Raw genomic sequence first — 19,427 nt, 5'->3', positions numbered from 1 at the left:
ATCTAAACCATTCCATTGTAGCTCTGGTTGTATGTTGCTGTCTTCCCATCAACTCTGACCAGCTTTCCTGTCCCTGCTGAAGAAAAGCATCCCCACAACATGATGCTGCCACCACCATGTTTCACGGTGGGGATGGTGTGTTCAGGGTGATGTGTAGTGTTAGTTTTCCACAACACATAGTGTTTTGAATTTAGGCCAAAAAATTACATTTTGGTCTCATCAGACCAGAGCACCTTCTTCCATGTTTGCTGTGTCCCCCACATGGCTTGTCTCAAACTGCAAATGGGACTTCTTTTGGCTTTCTTTCAACAATAGATCTTCTTGCAACTCATAAAGTCCAGATTTGTGGAGTGCACAACTAATAATTTTCCTGTGGACAGATTCTCCCACCTGAGCTGTGGATCTCTGCGGCTCCTCCAGAGTTACCATGGGCCTCTTGGCTGCTTCTCTGATTAATGCTCATTAGGCTGATGGCCATGTCTTTGTATGTTTGCAGTTGTGCCATACTCTTTCAGACGATGGATTGAACAGTGCTCTGTGAGATGTTCAAAGCTTTTTTTAATAACCTTTAATAACCTTTTTTAATAACCTTTAATAATAACTTTTCCACAACCTTATCCCTGACTTCTCTGGTGTGTTCTTTGGGCTTCATGATGCTGTTTGTTCTAATGTTCTCTAACAAACCTCTGAGGGCTTCACAGAACAGCTGAAATTAATCTTGAGATTATACACAGACTCTATTTACTAAATAGGTGACTTCTAAAGGAAATGGGGTCCACTGGATTTTAGTTAGGGGCATCAGAATAAAGGGGGCTGAATACAAATGCATTCCACAATTTTCAGATTTTAATTTGTAAGAAATTTTCAAAACCATTTATCATTTTCCTTTCACATCAGAATTGTGCCACTTTGTGTTGGTCTTTCACATAAAATCCCAATAAAATACATTTACGCTTGTGGTTGTAATTTGAAAAAATCAATTCAAGGGGTACTTGAATATGAATACTTTTGCAAGGCACTTGTTAGCTTAAAATATTCTTTTCAGGAAGATGGTTCAACAGTATGTCTTTTGCAATTCTATGTTTTAATGAAATTAATGTTACAAAAGTATGTGGGTACCTGACCATACCCATCTGTGGGCCTTCCCCAAACTGTTGCAACAAAGCTAAACTCAACAATTGTCCAAAATTTCTATTTATACTGTAGTATTTGGGGTTTCCTTTACTGGAAACTTTTGTACAGTTTAGTATTCATATGGCCCCATGTAATAACCTAAAAAAAACATGCAGTGATATCCGGGTGTTATTGAGTAGCACCTCTGCCCATGAAGTGGTACAGATAAAATGCAAATAGTGTCTGAAATGGTCTAAGTTGCATTTTATATTTTCTGCTGTTCCTTAGGAGACAAGCAAAACAAACAGCACCCATGACCTCTCACGGAGTCCACAAAGCCTGAGTGACACAGGTTACTCCTCAGATGGGATATCAAGCTCACACAGTGAAATTACCGGCCTTATTCATGAAGAAGAAATGAAATTAAGTGAGAAGAGTATGTCTGGGAATCTTACACCACCAAGCCCCTCTGAGATCACTAAACTGGAGAGCTCTATGCGACCTCTACTAGAGTCAAAGGTATTCTCTGATGGAGAGAAAACTTGGGAAAAACAACGTGGTAGAGAACGGCACCACAGAGACACTGAGGACAGAAAGCACAGATCCCAAACACTATCAATTAGTCAAGATCAGTATGACTCAGATGAAGATTTAGAGGACATCTTGGAAGAAGAGGAGGACCCAACCGATTGGGAGGCCAAACGAGAGCTCAGAACAGTAGCTACTGCTGGAGAGGCAAAGAAAAAGAAAAAGTCTGAACTTGCTGATATAACTGATGAAGAGTTTATGCGAAGGCAGATCATGGAGATGAGCGCAGATGAAGAAAATGAGGATGAAGAGGATGAAGAAGAGCTGGAAGACGAGGAAGAAGAAGAGGAAGATGATGAAGGATATGGTTACCAAAAGTCAAAAAAAATACATAAGCACATTAGTGACTCAGGGAAAGAAAAGCGCCGTCTCACTCACCATTCAAGCAGCTTTGAAGAGGAAAGCAAAACTACCTGTGAAATCTACAAGGGATCAGCTGAGGAAGGAGAGGAGGACCTAATTGGCTCACAAGGAGGCCTACGAAGATTTAAGACCATAGAACTGAACAACACCAACAGTTACAGCCGAGACATGGAACTCAACAATGAAAATGACTTGAGTCTGGACAGAGAGCCAGAACTTGAAATGGAAAGCCTAACAGGTTCCCCAGAGGAGCGATCAAGGGGGGACTATTCCTCCACTATCCCTCCTACAACTTCCAGCTACAACTCAGGAACATCTCCTACTTCCGTATCCTCCATGGAGGATGACAGTGATAGCAGTCCCAGCAGGAGACAACGTCTAGAAGAAGCTAAGCAACAGAGGAAAGCTAGACACCGGTCTCATGGCCCCCTCCTGCCCACCATAGAAGACTCCTCAGAGGAAGATGAGCTGAGAGAGGAAGAGGAACTCCTGAGGGAGCAAGAAAAAATGCGAGAAGTGGAGCAGCAAAGAATCCGAAGTACCGCCAGAAAAACTAAACGAGATAAGGAAGAGCTGAGGGCACAGAGAAGAAGGGAACGGTCCAAAACTCCTCCAAGCAACCTGTCCCCCATTGAAGATGCATCCCCAACAGAGGAGCTGAGACAAGCTGCTGAAATGGAGGAACTTCATCGTTCTTCCTGCTCAGAGTACTCACCTTCAGTTGATTCTGAGGCTGAAGGGTTTGAAATGTCATCTAAGCTCTACAAGTCTGGTAGTGAGTACAATCTGCCTACATTTATGTTACTTTATTCTCCTACTGAAAAGCCAGAGACTACCTGTTCTACGATTACAACTACCTCCTCAAGTGGAAAGCCTCTAAAGAGTGCAGAGGAAGTTTATGAAGAAATGATGAAGAAAGCAGAGATGTTACAGAAACAACAAAAGCAGCAGCAGCAGTCCGCACAACTATATAGCACTAGTGCCTATCCAGACGATGATAGAAGAAATGAACAGCATTATGATGATGAATATGATTATATTGACCAAGAAGATACAAACTATGAGAATGAGGAGGCAAGTGATATTTATGAGGAAATACGTCAGACTTCACAAAACATAGCCAAGCAGTTGGATGATCAAGTGGAAATGGATGTGTCTTATGCAGATAAACAGCTCCTTGACACTGGATCAGCTTTTGCTAAACTCCTGGAGCAGAGCAATGCCCTCCTGACGCCTGGCACAAGCCCTACACAACTCTCAGCCCCAGTATCATTTTCAGAAACTGGAACAGGAGGACGAATACCTGATGTGAGAGTAACTCAACACTTCTCCAAGGATGGGCATAAAGATAGAATTAGAAGTCATGCTGGCAAAAATGCCATCATACCCTCAGCTGCTGCCACTACTATCACTGCATATGGAGTATATTCCAGGGATGCTGTCCATGTCTCACAAACCACTACCAGTCAAACAATGACTTCCCAGCAGTCTACTCTTTATGGCCGACATACAAGCAGCTCCATCACAAACTCCACTTCAAGTGTGTCCAACAAAATTGCTGAAATCACTCAAGCTTATAATCAACGGGATGGAAGGAGACCCTCAGACAGAGGCCAAATAAGAGATAGTGCAACACAGCTAGAGTCTGTATCTGAATTGTGCTCTCATAATGTCCATGTATACTATAAAGGGAGTCCTCCACTTTCTCCTGCTTCACCTCCACCTCATATACCAGCCCGATCTCCTTCAAGGAAAACAGCTGAATTTTCAACTCAGACTTTCAGTCCTACAGTGATAGCACCCTCTGAAGGTTCTGGCCCTGCATCTCCTATTATGGCACAGGCCACTCAGACTCCTCACAGAGCTATCTCACCACGACTCTTTAGACAACAGTCCTCTCAGGATGCCACTTTCATGGTAATAACAATTGGATCAGAGCCAACTAGCCCTTCAAAACCAGTTACAGTTAATACTGCCACCTCTCCTTTATCTTCTCCAACAAAGTTTAGCCATCCCTCATCATTTGATGCTTATTCACCCCCTGTAAGTCCCCCTGACACACCACCACACCAGCAGTCACCTCTGCATGGTTTCTACAGAACCCATAAAGTTGAGAGGGTTAATGTTGGTACAAGTATGGTAACTGCTGCTAGCTCTTATGCTCGTGGATCACTTTCAATGGAAAACATTTCTCTATGTCGTATTTCCACAGTCCCTGGCACCTCAAGAGTTGAGCAAGGGCAGAAGCTACACAGTGCAAGTGTGACGGACCTAAGAACTGCTACCAAGTCATCACCATTTATTATAACAGATCAGGGAATGGACTTGACTTCCTTGGCCACAGAGTCAAGAAAATATGCAAGCAGTGCAGAAAGCAGCCCTATACGCCATTCTACAACTATCCAGCCTCTGATAATGAATTTGAATGCTCAGGAACAGCCACATGTTGTTGTTTCAACAGCAACAACAGTCAGTGTAACTGTCGCTGCCTCAATGTTCATATCTCAACCCAAGCATCCTATGGTTTATGGTGATCCCCTTCAGAACAGAACAGACATGAGCCAAGGCATGGGAACCGTAGTATGTCTTGTACAAAATAAACAACCATCAATTGACCCATCAATACCAAATATCGATGCCAAGCTGGAAGATCTTAGTATTCAACAACAGCAGTTACTTAAACAACAGCAGAAGCTTCAACATCAACAACAGCTTTTAGAGCAGCAACTTCAGCAACACCATCAACTTCAACAGCATCAAGCTTCTACTTTTGCAAAGCTTAATCTATCCAGTCAATTTCCACTATCAAAGAAGGACCTAGTCGTCACCCAGACAAGCACTGCCCCTGTTGTCAGTGCAGTATCACCAGCTTTTGCACCTGAGATTTATAACATTGGCAGTTCTGTGGAATTGAAGAGTAAATCGCCTGTTCAGCCTCAATTTATGATGGTTCAGATGGACAGTACTACACAAGGAAAACCTCTGACCCAGTTAATCAAATCAGAGGAAAGCCAAGATGCAAGGGATCTAACTGGACAAATCAAGAAAGAGAATCAGGTTGCTTGCTGTGATGTAGTTTATAACTTGCCTTTTGGTGGTAGCTGTGTGGGAGGACCATTCTCCCAAAAAACAATGGCAGATGAGATAACAAATGTAAGTGAGCCATCAAGGCCCCCTTCTGCACCACCACAGCTATATGAACCAACAGCACCAAAGCAAGATAAACACATATATCATGATTTCACCTTGAAATCATACACACTCCCTTTCCCTGGCAAGTTACAACCATCCTTGTCTGAGACCAACCTTGCAGAAGCAGGGCTCCAGTCCTACTCTTCTAAACCTGATATGCAAGCCTCCATAGAATCAATGGATTTAAACTCAGTTAAGCATGGCTATGATGGAGGATTTCTTGGAATGGGACTTCAGTATGGTTCCTACACAGATCTTCGTCAGGGTGATGTGATAGCTCCAACTATTCCTATGCGCAGGTACAGTTCCCTGTCCAATATAAGTTCAGATTATGATTACTCATCCTGCAATCTTTCGGGTTTGCCAGAGTCTAACCTTGCCCAGTATAGTGCCACTACTGCTAAAGAGATTAGTAGAATGTGTGCAGCCCTCAATTCAATGGAAAGGTATGGCAGCAACCCTGATCTTTTGCAGTTAATCCGAGGAGGTGGTCCACCAGGCAGAATTAATCTGCAGCAGAGTCTTAAACCCAGCTTTATATATGGACCAGATGGAAAGCCCTTTTCCCAAGCTCTTACCAGTCTCATCAATGCAAGACAAGCAAGTCTTAGAGCCATGTTTCCATCAGCGATTAGATCAGCTGATGGTATGATCTATTCAACTATCAATACACCCATTGCATCCACTGTGCCAATAACAACCCAGCCAGCTTCTGTACTGCACCCATTATTAAGAGGTGTTTACAGACCATACCTCACTCCAAATATGACACCAGTGCCTCTGGCCAGCCTCCATAGAATGCCTATGGCCTCCAGGATGCCTCTCACAGGACAGACACCTTACCGTTTTCCAACACCTACTAATGTTCCTGTTACAACTTCTGCTACTGCAGATGACTCACTTGCAATCACCACAGAGCAGGATGCACCTATTTATCTTGGAAAGTCTCCAGCAAGTTCTACAGGTATTGGGACAACTACAGCACCAACCCAGCCTTCTGCTGTACAGAGTTGTCTAACGACATCAATGCCAACACAAACGGTTGCTCTAGCCAATACAAGCCAATCTCAGGAGCAGCCTCTGAACCTTTCTCAGTCCCATCTTCAAACACAAGTTCCATCCCAACCTCCAGTGCAGCTTTATCCTCCCACTCACATTCAACTTCCACAACAGTCTGTATCAACACAGCAACCACCTCCTACACAATCAACTGCAGCCACTGCTTCAACTCTGGGAACTCTTCCACAGGAAAAGGACAGAGAAGAAGAACATCTCCATCGTCAACAAGAAAAGTTATTGCAATTAGAGAGAGAGAGAATAGAACTAGAAAAATTGAGGCAGCTACGGCTACAAGAGGAGCTTGAGAGGGAGCGTGCAGAATTGCAGCGGCACCGGGAAAAAGAGCATATTCTTGTGCAACGGGAAATTCAGGAGTTGCAGAGCATAAAACAACAGGTTTTACAGCAGCAACAAGCTGAGAGAGAAAGTCAGCTGGTTATGCAGAGAGAGCAACTGGCTCAGCAAAAGCAGCAGCTTGACCAGATACAGTCACTGCAGCAACAGCTTCAGCAGCATCTTGAGGAACAAAAAAGACAAAAGACAACTAGTACTCAACTTATATGTGACCAAAGTGGCAGAATTATTCAGCCACAAGACGTGCCACAAGATATGCAACATGGTGATATTCAGGTGCCTTCCAGGTCTTTGCCCAACTCTGTATCAGAGATGTGTTTGAGGAATAATGAGGGGCAAATAGATAATAGGTCAATGTGGAAACAAAGATCAATGCCTCGTTTACAGGATGGTATTGAGGGAGAGGTAACAATGTTTTCCCTGCCCACTAGAATTGTAGACAGCAGTGTACAAACAGATGATGAGGATGAAGAAGAAAGATATCTAATGTCCCGAAGAAGAAGGACTAGACGTAGTGTGGATTGCAGTGTTCAGACAGATGATGATGAAGATAAGGCAGAATGGGAGCAACCTGTCAGACGGAGACGTTCTCGCTTCTCCAGGCACTCTGAATCAGGTGCTGATACTAAAACTGAAACTTCAACTCTAACTGCCAAAGTTACATCCTCTAGTATTGCTATACAGACCATTCAGGATTGCTCTTGCCAAACAGAAATAGATCAGCTAGGGAAAATCTCTCCAGCAATACATGTCACTGTGTCAGATCCTAACAAAGTTGAGATTGTCCACTACATATCTGGTCCAGAGAGAACACAGAAGGGACAAAGCCTAGCTTGTCAGACTGACCCTGAGTCCCACTCTCAAGGTGTGGTAGTTCCACAAATTAATGTGGCCACCACTATTAGTCCATATTCCAGCAGTGCACAAATTGTGGGGTCAGCAGATCCACTATCCTCTCGTCAACAGAGTGTTTCAAAGTTTGAGAGACGTAAACCAGATCCTTTGGACATTGGCTACCAACAGCACCATCTGCACAATGAGTCACTGTCCAGTGTGATTCGGCAACCACCCAAATCCCCTCAGGTGCTGTATTCTCCAGTATCTCCTTCATCACCACACCGCGTCATAGAAACATCCTTCTCCTCTAGCGAGAGGCTGAATAAAGCCCATGTTTCTCCACAGCAGAAGTCATATACAGCTGAGTCCCCACAGAGGCACCAGAGTTTACCCCGACCAATGAAGAATGTCCAGAGATCCTTGTCAGATCCCAAGCCCCTCAGTCCCACAACTGATGAACAAACAAAGGCAAGGATATCCCTTTACCAGCAACAGGCACTTCAAAGTCAGGTATGTGTGTTTTTGTTTTTGTTTTAGTTATTGTAATGAACTGATTTGTGGTATTCGTGCAGAAGTCTAAGTAATTATTTTTTCTGACACTGTTAAAAAAGTTTCTTTAAATTTGTTCAAGATAAATTTCTTGAAGAGTTATGTTTTACAGAAATTATATTTGCAAATAATATTATATATTATTTAAAAAATTATATGTGAGAAGTGTTGAACTGGAGAATGGTTTTTAAATTAATTAAATGTTTTCTGAATTTTTCTAATATATAGTATGTTTTTATATTGCTTTTTATATTGTCACTACAATAGCTATGATACATTTATAAACACCATAGTTTAGATTGCCATGGTTAGGTTGTGTATTTACACCTCTTACTGTCTGATTATTAGTTATATGACTTGTACCCAACACTGACAAAAAAAGTATAAAATTAAATCTATAGACTGTTTATTATTATCTGTTCTGATCTTGTGTGCAGAAAATACAAATGACTCTAAGATGTACTGTAGATTAGGCATGGGACTTCTTCTTAGAAAAAGTACAGCCAGTACCTAAGAATCAGTAGAGAAATGTTTATAGGAGATTCAGTACTTCAGTACTGAGAAAGCTTTCCAAAAATGTTCACATGACATCTGTATGAGATCAGTTATGAACTCAAATGAGGTAGCTAAAGACTTCAAGGGTTGAATAAAATTATGTTCTGCAAATTGTAATTTGTTATAATTTGTGAATTTTCCAGTGTTAGATAGATGTATATTGTTCATGTTTGCTGGATCTACATTTTACGTCATATAAATATTTAACTACAGTAATTACAAAAAAACTGATTGAATCTATCTAAATGATATACAACATGTGAGACATATACAAATATGTGTGTGGGTAAGACTAGAAATGTAGTCTAGCCAGCCATGACAAGCAAATAACATTTTGGCTTCACTTCAACTACTGACTAGAACAAAATATAGTTATAATTATGCTTGGAAAACCAAACTTCTCACGTTTGCAGTGTTGAACTAAATGTTTAACATTTAAATTGGTGTTCAACCGAACTTGTTGTTTCAAATGAGCTTATTCAAATGTTTTGTGAACATGTTGCCAGCCATTAGTTTAAAAAAGTGCTTTTAGTCTTTTCATCTTGTTATTATTAAATCTCTGGAAATATTTCACTGATTTTACATAGAAATTGAGAATTTTAAAGCTGCTTTAAAACCATTTGGATATGAAAAGGCTATTAAATAAAATTATGTCATGACTATAGATCCTTCACTAAAAATCACTTGTTCATGTCTAGCTGCTACCACAGAATATCTAACATTGTTCTGTGATTTTTGCATGCTTTTTACCCCTTCCCTCTCCATGGTCTCTCTATCTATCTCTATCCTTGCAGTTGATGGCACTCCAACAGAGCTCCCTCCTAAGGAAGGTTAAACGAACTCTGCCAAGCCCCCCACCTGAGGAAACTCAGCTGTCAATGGTCACCCATGCCCTGCCCCAGATGTACGTGCCCTCTCTGCCCTCTCTGAAGGTGGGTTCTCGGCCAGGCCTAGCAGCCAAGGCCAGCCTTCTGAAGGATCTGACTCATGAACTAAAGGCTGTTGAGCAAGAATCCACCAAACTACGAAAACAGCAGGCTGAGTTGGAAGAAGAAGAGAAAGAGATTGATGCCAAACTCCGATACCTGGAGATGGGCATTACACAGAGAAAGGAAACTCTTGTTAAAGAGAGGGAGAGGAGGGAGTTAGCATACCTGCGCTGTATGGGTGACACACGAGACTACATGTCAGATTCTGAACTGAACAACCTTCGGTTGGCAGCTGCAGCCACATCTGAGAATAATGGGCTTTTGACTAGACCAAGCACAGCACCACTCAGCCAATTTACCAGTGAGCTAAACACTGCTGCACAGTTTCCCCCTACATCATCCTTTGTGTCCTACCAGTACCCTCAGAGCCAATCAACAGCAACCACCCTACATGCCTCCACTTTCCAAAGCACTGGATTCAGCCAGCCTCCATATCCTACAGTCTCCCAGGCACAGGCTCTTCCACAGCCCACACCACTACAGACCATACCCCATCATTCTACCCCATCATATCATGCTCAAGGGACGTTCCCCTCCCAGAGCTTCCCACCAAGCCAGCCACCCTATCCAACAGAGCATACAATGCTACCTCCAACTGGATTCCAGCCACCTCCTCAACCACCTGTGGGTCAAACTCCTTATCCAACCCACACCACACCATACCCGAGCCAGACCCCTCCCTACCCGGTCAGTCAGTCAAGTACATACCAGCCACTGGCAGACATACTAACTGTCCATCAGAGGCCACGGCAAACATCTTTGGCTGACCTTGAACACAAGATGGCAACTAATTATGAAGTTATAAGCAATCCTGTTGTAGTAACAACCACTGCCCAAGATTCTACATATAGTCAATCTGGTTTGGTTGCGTCTTATGGTCAATACAGCACAGCCATGGCAAGTACCTTTGGGCCATACTCCACCTCAAGTTCAAGTACTTATGGTGGGTACTCAACTACCACAGCAAGTTCTTATGGGCCATACACAACAACTTCAGCAAATACTTATGGTCTGTACACAACAACGACACCTAATACCTATGGACACACAACAACCACAGGCAGTTCCTATGGACAATATACCAGTGTTGCCAACACATATGGACAGACAACACTTTCTGATCATATGCACTCAGTGGACAGTCCCTCTACTTATACTGGTGATGGCCTATACAGTTCTTCCAGCCTGGAGCAGAATGTCCCTAGAAATTATGTAATGATTGATGACATAAGTGAGCTAACCAAAGAGGGCATGGGCACCACTTCAGACCCACACCGCAGTGAGGGCTATGGGCGCCATGGGGGTGATTCACTCCACACACGAGGGGGGAGCTCCTACGGCAGACCAGAGGACGAGCGTGATGCAGAGATGTACGACCATCACCATGGCAGGGGTAAGAGCACTGGCAGCTACCAAGCACGAGGGCGAGATACGCATGGCCGGGTAGTGGGCAGCAATAGCATGGGTGGGGGATCCACATATTACTATGATGACTACAAACACTCAACAACCACAAGAGCTGCCCAGAGGCATTCCTCAAAGACGCTGGCCCCAGTTGTCATGTCTACCAAGAGGAACAAGCATCGTAAGCAAGGCTTGGACCAGAAAATCTCCAAGTTCTCTCCAATTGAGGAAGCTCGTGATGTGGAGGCTGATCTGGCCTCATACACCATGAGCACCTCTACTACAAGTGGTTATGGTACAGGTTCTCATTCACGAAAACTCCAAGATGAAATCTATGGACTGCGACAAACCATGTATGACCCACATCGGGGCTACTATGATGATGATCATTTCTATGGCTATGGCAGGTCCCGCTCAGCTGGTTATGGCATGAATAAAATTTCTCGGGAGACAGGCTACCGAAGCAGATCCTATGAACGGGACTACACAGATCGGCCATACAGAAGCAGCCGAAGTGGGGGGCGTCCAACATTGCGCTCTCAGTACTCTGAAGAAGAGAGCCCACTCAGTCCTATGGGGAAGTTTATGGGCAGTAGGCAGGCCTGCTACGATCCATCATACTCTTATGGCTCAAGCCACTCTCTTCCTGATGTACAGGACCATATTCGAGACCTACCACGGACCCATGTCTACAAACCCGATGATATGTACATAATAGACGATATGTATTGCGCTGTGTCTGACAGTGAAGGTAATTGGGTGCTAAATGCCAGAGTCACTGTCTACTTTAAACATCCCCCACCCACCCAGACAAAGTGAAAGATCAGATAGCAGATATAAAGGAGTGAAGTCCCAGTGCATGTCTTTGTTGTGTCTTCAGGCTTTCATCAAAACTGACTTTTAAAATTGCATAAGCTTTTGTCTCATCTCTTTCCTTATATATTTTTATGCATGCTTTCTTATGATGCATCTCTTGCATGAGTAGCCAAAATGTCTGTAAATTCTTGAAAGGGTTTTGTAAAAAGTGTTTTTTATTAAAGTGTACTTTTACATAGTCTTATTTTGCTTTGCAGTGCTTTGCATCAATATTAATCTGTAGTTCTCTTTTCTGTTCTACTCTTTTAACTTTTTTTGCATGATTTTAGCATGCATGCTTTTTTTGTCAATTTGAAATTGATTGTGATGTACTTTTGATTTCCAAAGCATACCATCTTGGCCAAGAGGAGACCGACTGGTTTGAGAAGCCACGGGATGTCCGTGGTTCCCGCCACTATGGCAGCGGCCATTCCTCTTCTGGGAGGCGTGGGCACGTCAAACACACATATCATGATTATGATGAACCTCCAGAGGAAGACCTTTGGCCACAAGATGACTATGGTCACTCCCGCCACACATCTTCTCGAGAGCACCGTCACCATAGTGGTGGAAGTTCTGGTAGACACTCTTCCTCCCGCCACACTGACGAGCCTCGTTCTTCTCGATCATCTCGCTCTTCAAAGGACCCATCTGTACGGCATGAGTCTCGTTCTATGTCCTCTTCTTCAGCAAAGAGAGGTGACTCTCGCTCTCAGGGCTACCACTCCTCTGACTACTCCCGTGACCCTTCTGGGCACCACCATGGCTCACGCACTGGGAAACAGTCTTCCCACCACCAAGGTTCTTCCAGTAGGAAGCAACAAGACATGCAAGGCCACTTATCATCCTCTAGACAGATGGGTTCAACTGGCTCAGGGCAAAGGGCTACAAGTGGACCCTCCAACTCAAGCAGGCAGTCTGGGTCCCAGCAGATAGCTGAAGCACAGCAGGTCCAGCGAACACAGTTACAACAACAGGCACAGACATCAGCAGCTAGGCCTGGACAGCAGACTCCTGCAGCAGGTGCTGGGCAGTCACAGCCTACACAAGTCCAGCAGCTCCAAGCCAAACCAGGCCAGACAAGTCCTGCAACACGGATACCTGCTGCAGGAGTGCAACCAACACCTGTGACAGTGAGTAGTGTTATTTACAATATTATAATGAGATCATTTAATCTTATACAAAAGCTTTATAAAATTTTTTGAATGTCACAGTGGAGATTTGATTATGTTCAGCTACAATAAGTACAATAGCTACAATAAGTGACGTCAGGCACTGATTTTTGCATAGATGTTTCTGGCTTGCACACTGTGTATTTAACGAGTTAGGGCTAATAGACCAATTTTTCTTACATATATAGCATGCATATAACTGATATATACACCGATCAGCCATAACATTATGACCACTGAAAGGTGAAGTGAATAACACTAATTATCTCCTCATCATGGCACCTATTAGTGGGTGTAATACTCTTATGCAGCAAGTGAACATTTTGTCCTCAATATTGATGTGTTAGAAGCAGGAAAAATGGGCAAACGTAAGGATTTGAGCGATTTTGACAAGGGCCAAATTGTGATGGCTAGGTGACTGGATCAGAGCATCTCCAAAACTGTAGCTCTTGTGGGGTGTTCCTGGTCTGCAGTGGTCAGTATCTATCAAAAGTGGTTCAAGGAAGGAACAGTGGTGAACTGGCGACAGGGTCATGGGCAGCCAAGGCTCATTAATGCACATGGTGAGCATAGGCTGGCTTGTGTGGGCCGATCCAACAGACGAGCTACTGTTGCTCAAATTGCTGAAAAAGTTAATGCTGGTTTTTATGGAAAGGTGTCAGAATACACAGTGGATTGCAGTTTGTTACATATGGGGAGGCATAGCTGCAGACTAGTCAGGGTGCCCATGCTGACCCGTGCACTGCCGAAAGTGCCAACAATGGGCACGTAAGCATCAGAACTGGACCACAGAGCAATGAAAGAAGGTGGCCTGGTCTGATGACTCATGTTTTTTTATGTGGATGGCTGGGTGTGTGTCTTGCTTACCAGGAGAACACAATGCACCAGGATGCACTATAGGAAGAAGGCAAGTTGCTTACCAGGAGAACACAATGCACCAGGATGCACTATAGGAAGAAGGCAAGTCGGGGGAGGCAGCGTCATGTTTTGGACAATGTTCTGCTGGCAAACCTTGGGTCCTGCTATCCATGTGGATGTTACTTTGACATGTGCCACCTACCTAGGCATTGTTACAGACCATATACACCCTTTCATGGAAACAGTATTCCCTGATGGCTGTGGCCTCTTTCAGCAGGATAATGCACCATGCCAAAAAATCAAAAATAGTTTAGGAATAGTTTGATGAGTACAACAATGAGTTTGAGGTGTTGACTTGGCCTCCAAATTCCCCAGATCTCAATCCAATCGAACATCTGTGAGATGTGCCACACAAACAAGTCCGATCCATGAAGGCCCCATCTCGCAACTTACAGTACTGGATCTGCTGCTAAAATCTTGGTGCCAGATACCACAGCACACCTTTAGGGATCTAGTGGATCGACGGGTGAGGGCTGTTTTGGCAGCGAAAGGGGGACCAACACAATATTAGGCAGGTGGGCATAATGTTATGGCTGATTGATGTATACGCTGACTCCTTGTTTTTCTTGTGGTATATTTGTTTTACATGCAGGAAACCTAATATCACTGGAAAAATTAAAGACAGTTGAGTGTTTTACATGTATTGCTTGCATAAAATGACATTTATTTGGCCTCTGACAGGCCAAGCCTGAGCCTGTCACCGCTCCTGTTACTGCAATTGGAGCGAAAGCAGCCACCCCTCAACCAGCCAAAGCAGCCCAGCCCCCACTCACAGGGATAGGTAAATGTATAGACATAAAGCAGACACACACACACACATACACAATCATTTGTATGCATTTCCACTGTTATGCTACCTTAAATTTCTATAGTGTGGATGTGTGGAATTTGTGAACCACTACTAACAATTTGCAAATATCTCCAAAACTGTAGCTCTCAAACCTTCTGGTGAGCATTTCAGGCTTAACCACACCTGTTTCTGCTTAGGTGACTCGAATCCTTTACAAATACACAGAATTGAAACCATTACATGCTCTTACATTTCACAAATTCGCCTCCTGTGCTCAAACTCTTTAACGGCTGAGTATTATTTTGTCATACAAAATCAAATTATTTGGTTTTAATAAAGTGGCGATAATGTTCCCTTAATTATTGGGAATACATACACCTCACCCATTAAAATGGGGTTACTCTCAGCTTTCACAAATGTAGAACTGCTGTTTTTGTTGATTATGCCTGATGTTTATTTAAATTCTTCAAAATTCTCTACGATTTAAAATAATTTTTTGTGGTATTATCAACGCTACTTCTTGCTTTCTGTAGGCTCCAAGGCAGCTCCAAGACCTGGTGGAATAGGTAGTGCTGCAGCTGCTCAGCCTGGAATGGAAGGAGAAAGTATGTTGTCCAAGATACTGCCTGGAGGTGCTGCAGAACAAGCTGGCAAACTGGGAGAAGGTTAGAAGTTATCTGTGCGCTTGAACAAAGTTCAATTTATTATGCATATACCATATGTGCTTTTTGAAAAGACTATTTGGTTATATTAACCTCCACTCCTCTAGAATGGATTTCAACTAGATTTTGGTGGCCCATATAGCAACATTATAACATTACATAACAAATCATTAGTGAAGTCAGGCACTAATGTTGGGCCAGAAGGCCTGGGGTCAATTCAGGGTTCCAGCTAATGTTTTTCAGTTGGGTGGAAGTCAGGGCTACTCAAGTTCTTTCACTCCAGCCTTGCCAAATCGTGTCTTCACTGACTTCAGGGGCACAGCAGCATTGTTATGTTGCAACATGTAGAGGGCAATCCGCTTAGTTCCAGTAGGAAAGGGGAAATTGTTATTCTACAACATACAAAGATACTATACTATAAACTATACAGTTGTTTTGTTCCATGATTGTTGCAACAGTTTTGGGAAGTCCTACATATGGGATTGACAGTTGTCCCCAAACTTTTGGTCAAATAGTGTTTTGATTGTGAGGTGGTGGGTAACGATTTTCAGTTCTGCTCTAAATCCCCTATGTATATATCAGGAAAGAATAAGTAGTTCTTTATTATCATTTATCTTATTAACTATATACTATCTACTAAAACTAGTTAATTACTCAGTAAGTAATAAGAGTTTACCATTAACTAAGGAGGGATTACTGAATTTTACATGGTTATTACTTAGTGTTATATTTGTCCGGTAGAGCTGCTACTTATATATAGCTCTTTTATAATATTGATTATTCCTCTCTAAATATAGATTTAGTGTAAGTGATTTAGTGTAGTAGAAGTGTAAATAATTTACTTTTCAGTGTAAATTATTTCAGTCTTTCAGTTAATTACTGAAAAACAACACAGTAAATCATTAGATTCTTGCTACCTCCATGGTGAAGGCAAAGTATATTTTGGATACTAAATACCTACTAAATGTAGTTGAAGTGCTTATTAAAGCGAAGTAGGTAGACAAATCCAAAATATGAATCAAAATAATGAACGGAAAACAAGTAGAGCTCAGTCAATCAACAAACAACAAAGACTATGTTATGCATAATTAATTCAAGTTGTTTATTGTATAGGGAGAACTCCACTGTTTTATTTTGCAGTGCCCAATGACATTAATAATCTTCAACAGTTGAACTCTGTAACTTTACTCTACTGGCCACCCTAGGTCCTGGGGGTGGAGCTTTGATGACTGGTAGGAATTGGTTAAAAAACAAACAAACAAACAAACAAACAAAAAACATTCAAAGACCAGGCATATCATAACTACTGAACAAAACAGAAACACAGAAGCCACAAGTTAGTTTCACTTTATTGTTTAAGATCATATCCATTTAGTTAAATTGGATATGATGCAAACAACAAACAAAAACTTTTAGTTTAGCTTGGAAATAATGTGAACAAACTTTAACATTAGCATGCTAGTTACTCATATTACATAAAACAATAATGGTAAACAACTATTATAAAACTAACAAAAAAATCAGAAAAGACAAAGTCTAAAATATTACTTACTTTTTTTTTATATTGCTTTCTCTTAATGTACCATCTGTTTTCACTCATTTCTCATTACTGGGCCTGTGCGAATCTTAGTAGCACTATAAATAGGGGTCAGGGATTTAGAATTGAGATACACAATTGCAGTTTTAGCATTTAATTAAAGAGGCAGGCAGACAAATCCAAAACTTAAGTCAAATGAAAAAAAAAAGAAAAAGAAACAGGCAGAGGTCATCCGATCAGTAAATAACTGTCAGGTGGTAACGAAAGATACAGAACAGAAGAGTGCTATAGACAGAGCCACTCAGCAGGCATAATAGCCTGCAGCAATATGGTATGTTGTAATGCCGTGGGAGAACCTAGTGCGTGCACTATGTGGACACTAGAATGTCTGTCCTAAATCTCGTATTATATGTAGTGTTAAAAAATTTTATTGTATAGTGTTATATTTGAGTTAATATGACAGTCCTGCTTTGTGTAATTGTAACATGTAATGTTGATATTAACTAGTGATTACAAAAGAGCCATAGATTGCAAAGAAATTCTGCAGCAAAAATTTAAGATTTCAAAATTGCTACTTAGTTAATAATGAATTGTTGCTAATGCAAGTAATTAACTTGTAGTTCTTCATTCTTATTTGATAGAAGTAGTATAAGTGGTAACAAAGAACTATTTATCGCTGTTATTTATTATTATTATTATTATTATTATTATTATTATTATTATTATTATTATTATTATTGCTTAGTTAATGCATATTTACCCTATTTGACATACAGTATTATAAAGTGTTAACATATGGTGTTTTAAAATGAAGTCTTTGAACTTGTTCTCTTTCCTTAACAGCGATATCTGGTTTTGGAAAGAAGTTCACATCTCTGTGGTGAAGCAGTACAATTAAAGGCAAGTGACTGAGAAAACAAAATGAAGAACGAAAGATAGCTGGAATGAGGGAAAAGACATGAGAGACACTGGAGTTGCATACAAAAGTTGTTTTGGTGCCATGTTTGTTCATTCAAGTCTGAAAAACATTTTGATATACTTTTTATTGATAGTTGTACTTATGTTCACAGTGAAAGAGATATAGTAAAATTAGCAAAGTCTGTGTGAATCTTAGGTTCTTATAATCCTTGCTTATATCACCCAAGTTTACATGTAATAATAATGTATTTAACAATTTTAAAAGAAATTGTATATCTGTGTATGTGTGACTGTTTCTTGATGTGTTTTTGCAATTTCAGGGTGTCTTCACAAAAGATGAAAGATATAATAAGTCTTTGCACTGGAAAAACCTATGAAGTTTCTCTTCTGTATTTTAATTTATAAGAGCAGATGATAGAGAGAGAGAGGGAGAGAAGTAATCTTGTTATACTGGTAAGGAATAAAATAAATTTTTAACTGTACTGTTTCATTATAGAGAAAGACTGTATACAAGGGTAAACAAATGTATATCTTAGACAGGAAAATGAAAGCTTCACTGTGCTACAATTTTACATGTTCTGGTTGCACAGAAACCTAAATGACTAGACTAAATAATGCTAGCTAAAGAATAACAGATGTAGAGATAGTCAGCTAGTTAGGTGCAATATATTTATGCATGCAGATGAATTATGTGTTTGTTTAAAACCGTTAGCAGCTGAACATGATTTAGTTATTTTATAACACTTTCTTAAAAAAATTCAGATCACTGAATTCATGTTTTCCTGTTCTTCCAGCCAACCAGAACAGGAATCACAAGACTTCATTAACACTAGGTCTGGTTACTTGACCAAAGAGGCACTACACAGCTTTCCTCTGGCAAGCCACAGAGTAAGGACAAATCACACCACAATATCATAATACACTTTGCAATTTAATATGAGAACTATTTTTTGGCATATGTGCAATATAGCATCATTGCAAGAATTATTGGCTAATGTTTCTAGGGAATAAACATTTCCCAGTGACTCTGGGAAACTTTTTTAGAGGAAATATTTACTTTAATTTTCATTTTTAATTTAATATTTACTAAATGTTATATAATACTTTCACAAAATCATGTGAAAAAGGATACAAGCAGATAAGATCTGGTGATTGTCAGTGGGTAGAGGAGATTCTACAATGAGAATACACAGGTGTTTTGTGTTTTCTATTTTTTTTTCTAAGGTAGATGGACGTACAGATGTGGCATTTAAAAATGCGCGCTTTTTCCCGCGGCATGCCGCGATTCCGCCCGCAGTGTGCCGCGAGATCTAATGAACTGGAATGAGTTATAAGGGCGTAGTAAACCAGTCTATAGACTGGTCTGCTGGGAGATGAAAACCAAAGCAAGGTGTGGCCAAGGGTGTTGTGTGGGTGGTGGAAGCAGCTTTTTAAATCTTTTCTGTTCTTTCACAACCTTTATTTAGATTAAGGTTAGGACACTGACTTGATCATTGAAAAACATTAAGTTTATTCTTCCTGGCCCAGTTGTAAGCAAAACAGGCTCAAAACCTGATACTTTAACCAACATAT

General features: G+C 41.3%; 1 protein-coding gene across 4 annotated transcripts in view; it reads left to right on the top strand.

The window, feature by feature from the left end:
• bsna (bassoon presynaptic cytomatrix protein a) overlaps positions 1-19,427 on the top strand; it is a 75,644-nt gene that overhangs the window by 51,113 nt on the left and 5,104 nt on the right. The window contains exons 5-13 of one of the 4 annotated variants that reach the window (XM_058390550.1): positions 1,402-8,016; positions 9,405-11,754; positions 12,207-12,991; positions 14,630-14,729; positions 15,272-15,403; positions 17,781-17,837; positions 18,176-18,308; positions 18,650-18,743; positions 19,080-19,245. In XM_058390550.1, the coding sequence (XP_058246533.1) occupies positions 1,402-8,016; positions 9,405-11,754; positions 12,207-12,991; positions 14,630-14,729; positions 15,272-15,403; positions 17,781-17,821 (10,023 nt within the window). In that variant the 3' untranslated portion in view covers positions 17,822-17,837; positions 18,176-18,308; positions 18,650-18,743; positions 19,080-19,245. The remainder of the gene's footprint in view (positions 1-1,401; positions 8,017-9,404; positions 11,755-12,206; positions 12,992-14,629; positions 14,730-15,271; positions 15,404-17,780; positions 17,838-18,175; positions 18,309-18,649; positions 18,744-19,079; positions 19,246-19,427) is intronic. The other 3 variants (XM_058390551.1, XM_058390549.1, XM_058390552.1) reach the window with 3 other exon arrangements.

Source organism: Hemibagrus wyckioides, linkage group LG05 (assembly GCF_019097595.1).
Source record: "Hemibagrus wyckioides isolate EC202008001 linkage group LG05, SWU_Hwy_1.0, whole genome shotgun sequence".
NCBI lineage: Eukaryota > Metazoa > Chordata > Actinopteri > Siluriformes > Bagridae > Hemibagrus > Hemibagrus wyckioides.
Note: the sequence above shows the minus strand (reverse complement) of the source record. Positions and strands in the feature narration are given on the sequence as shown.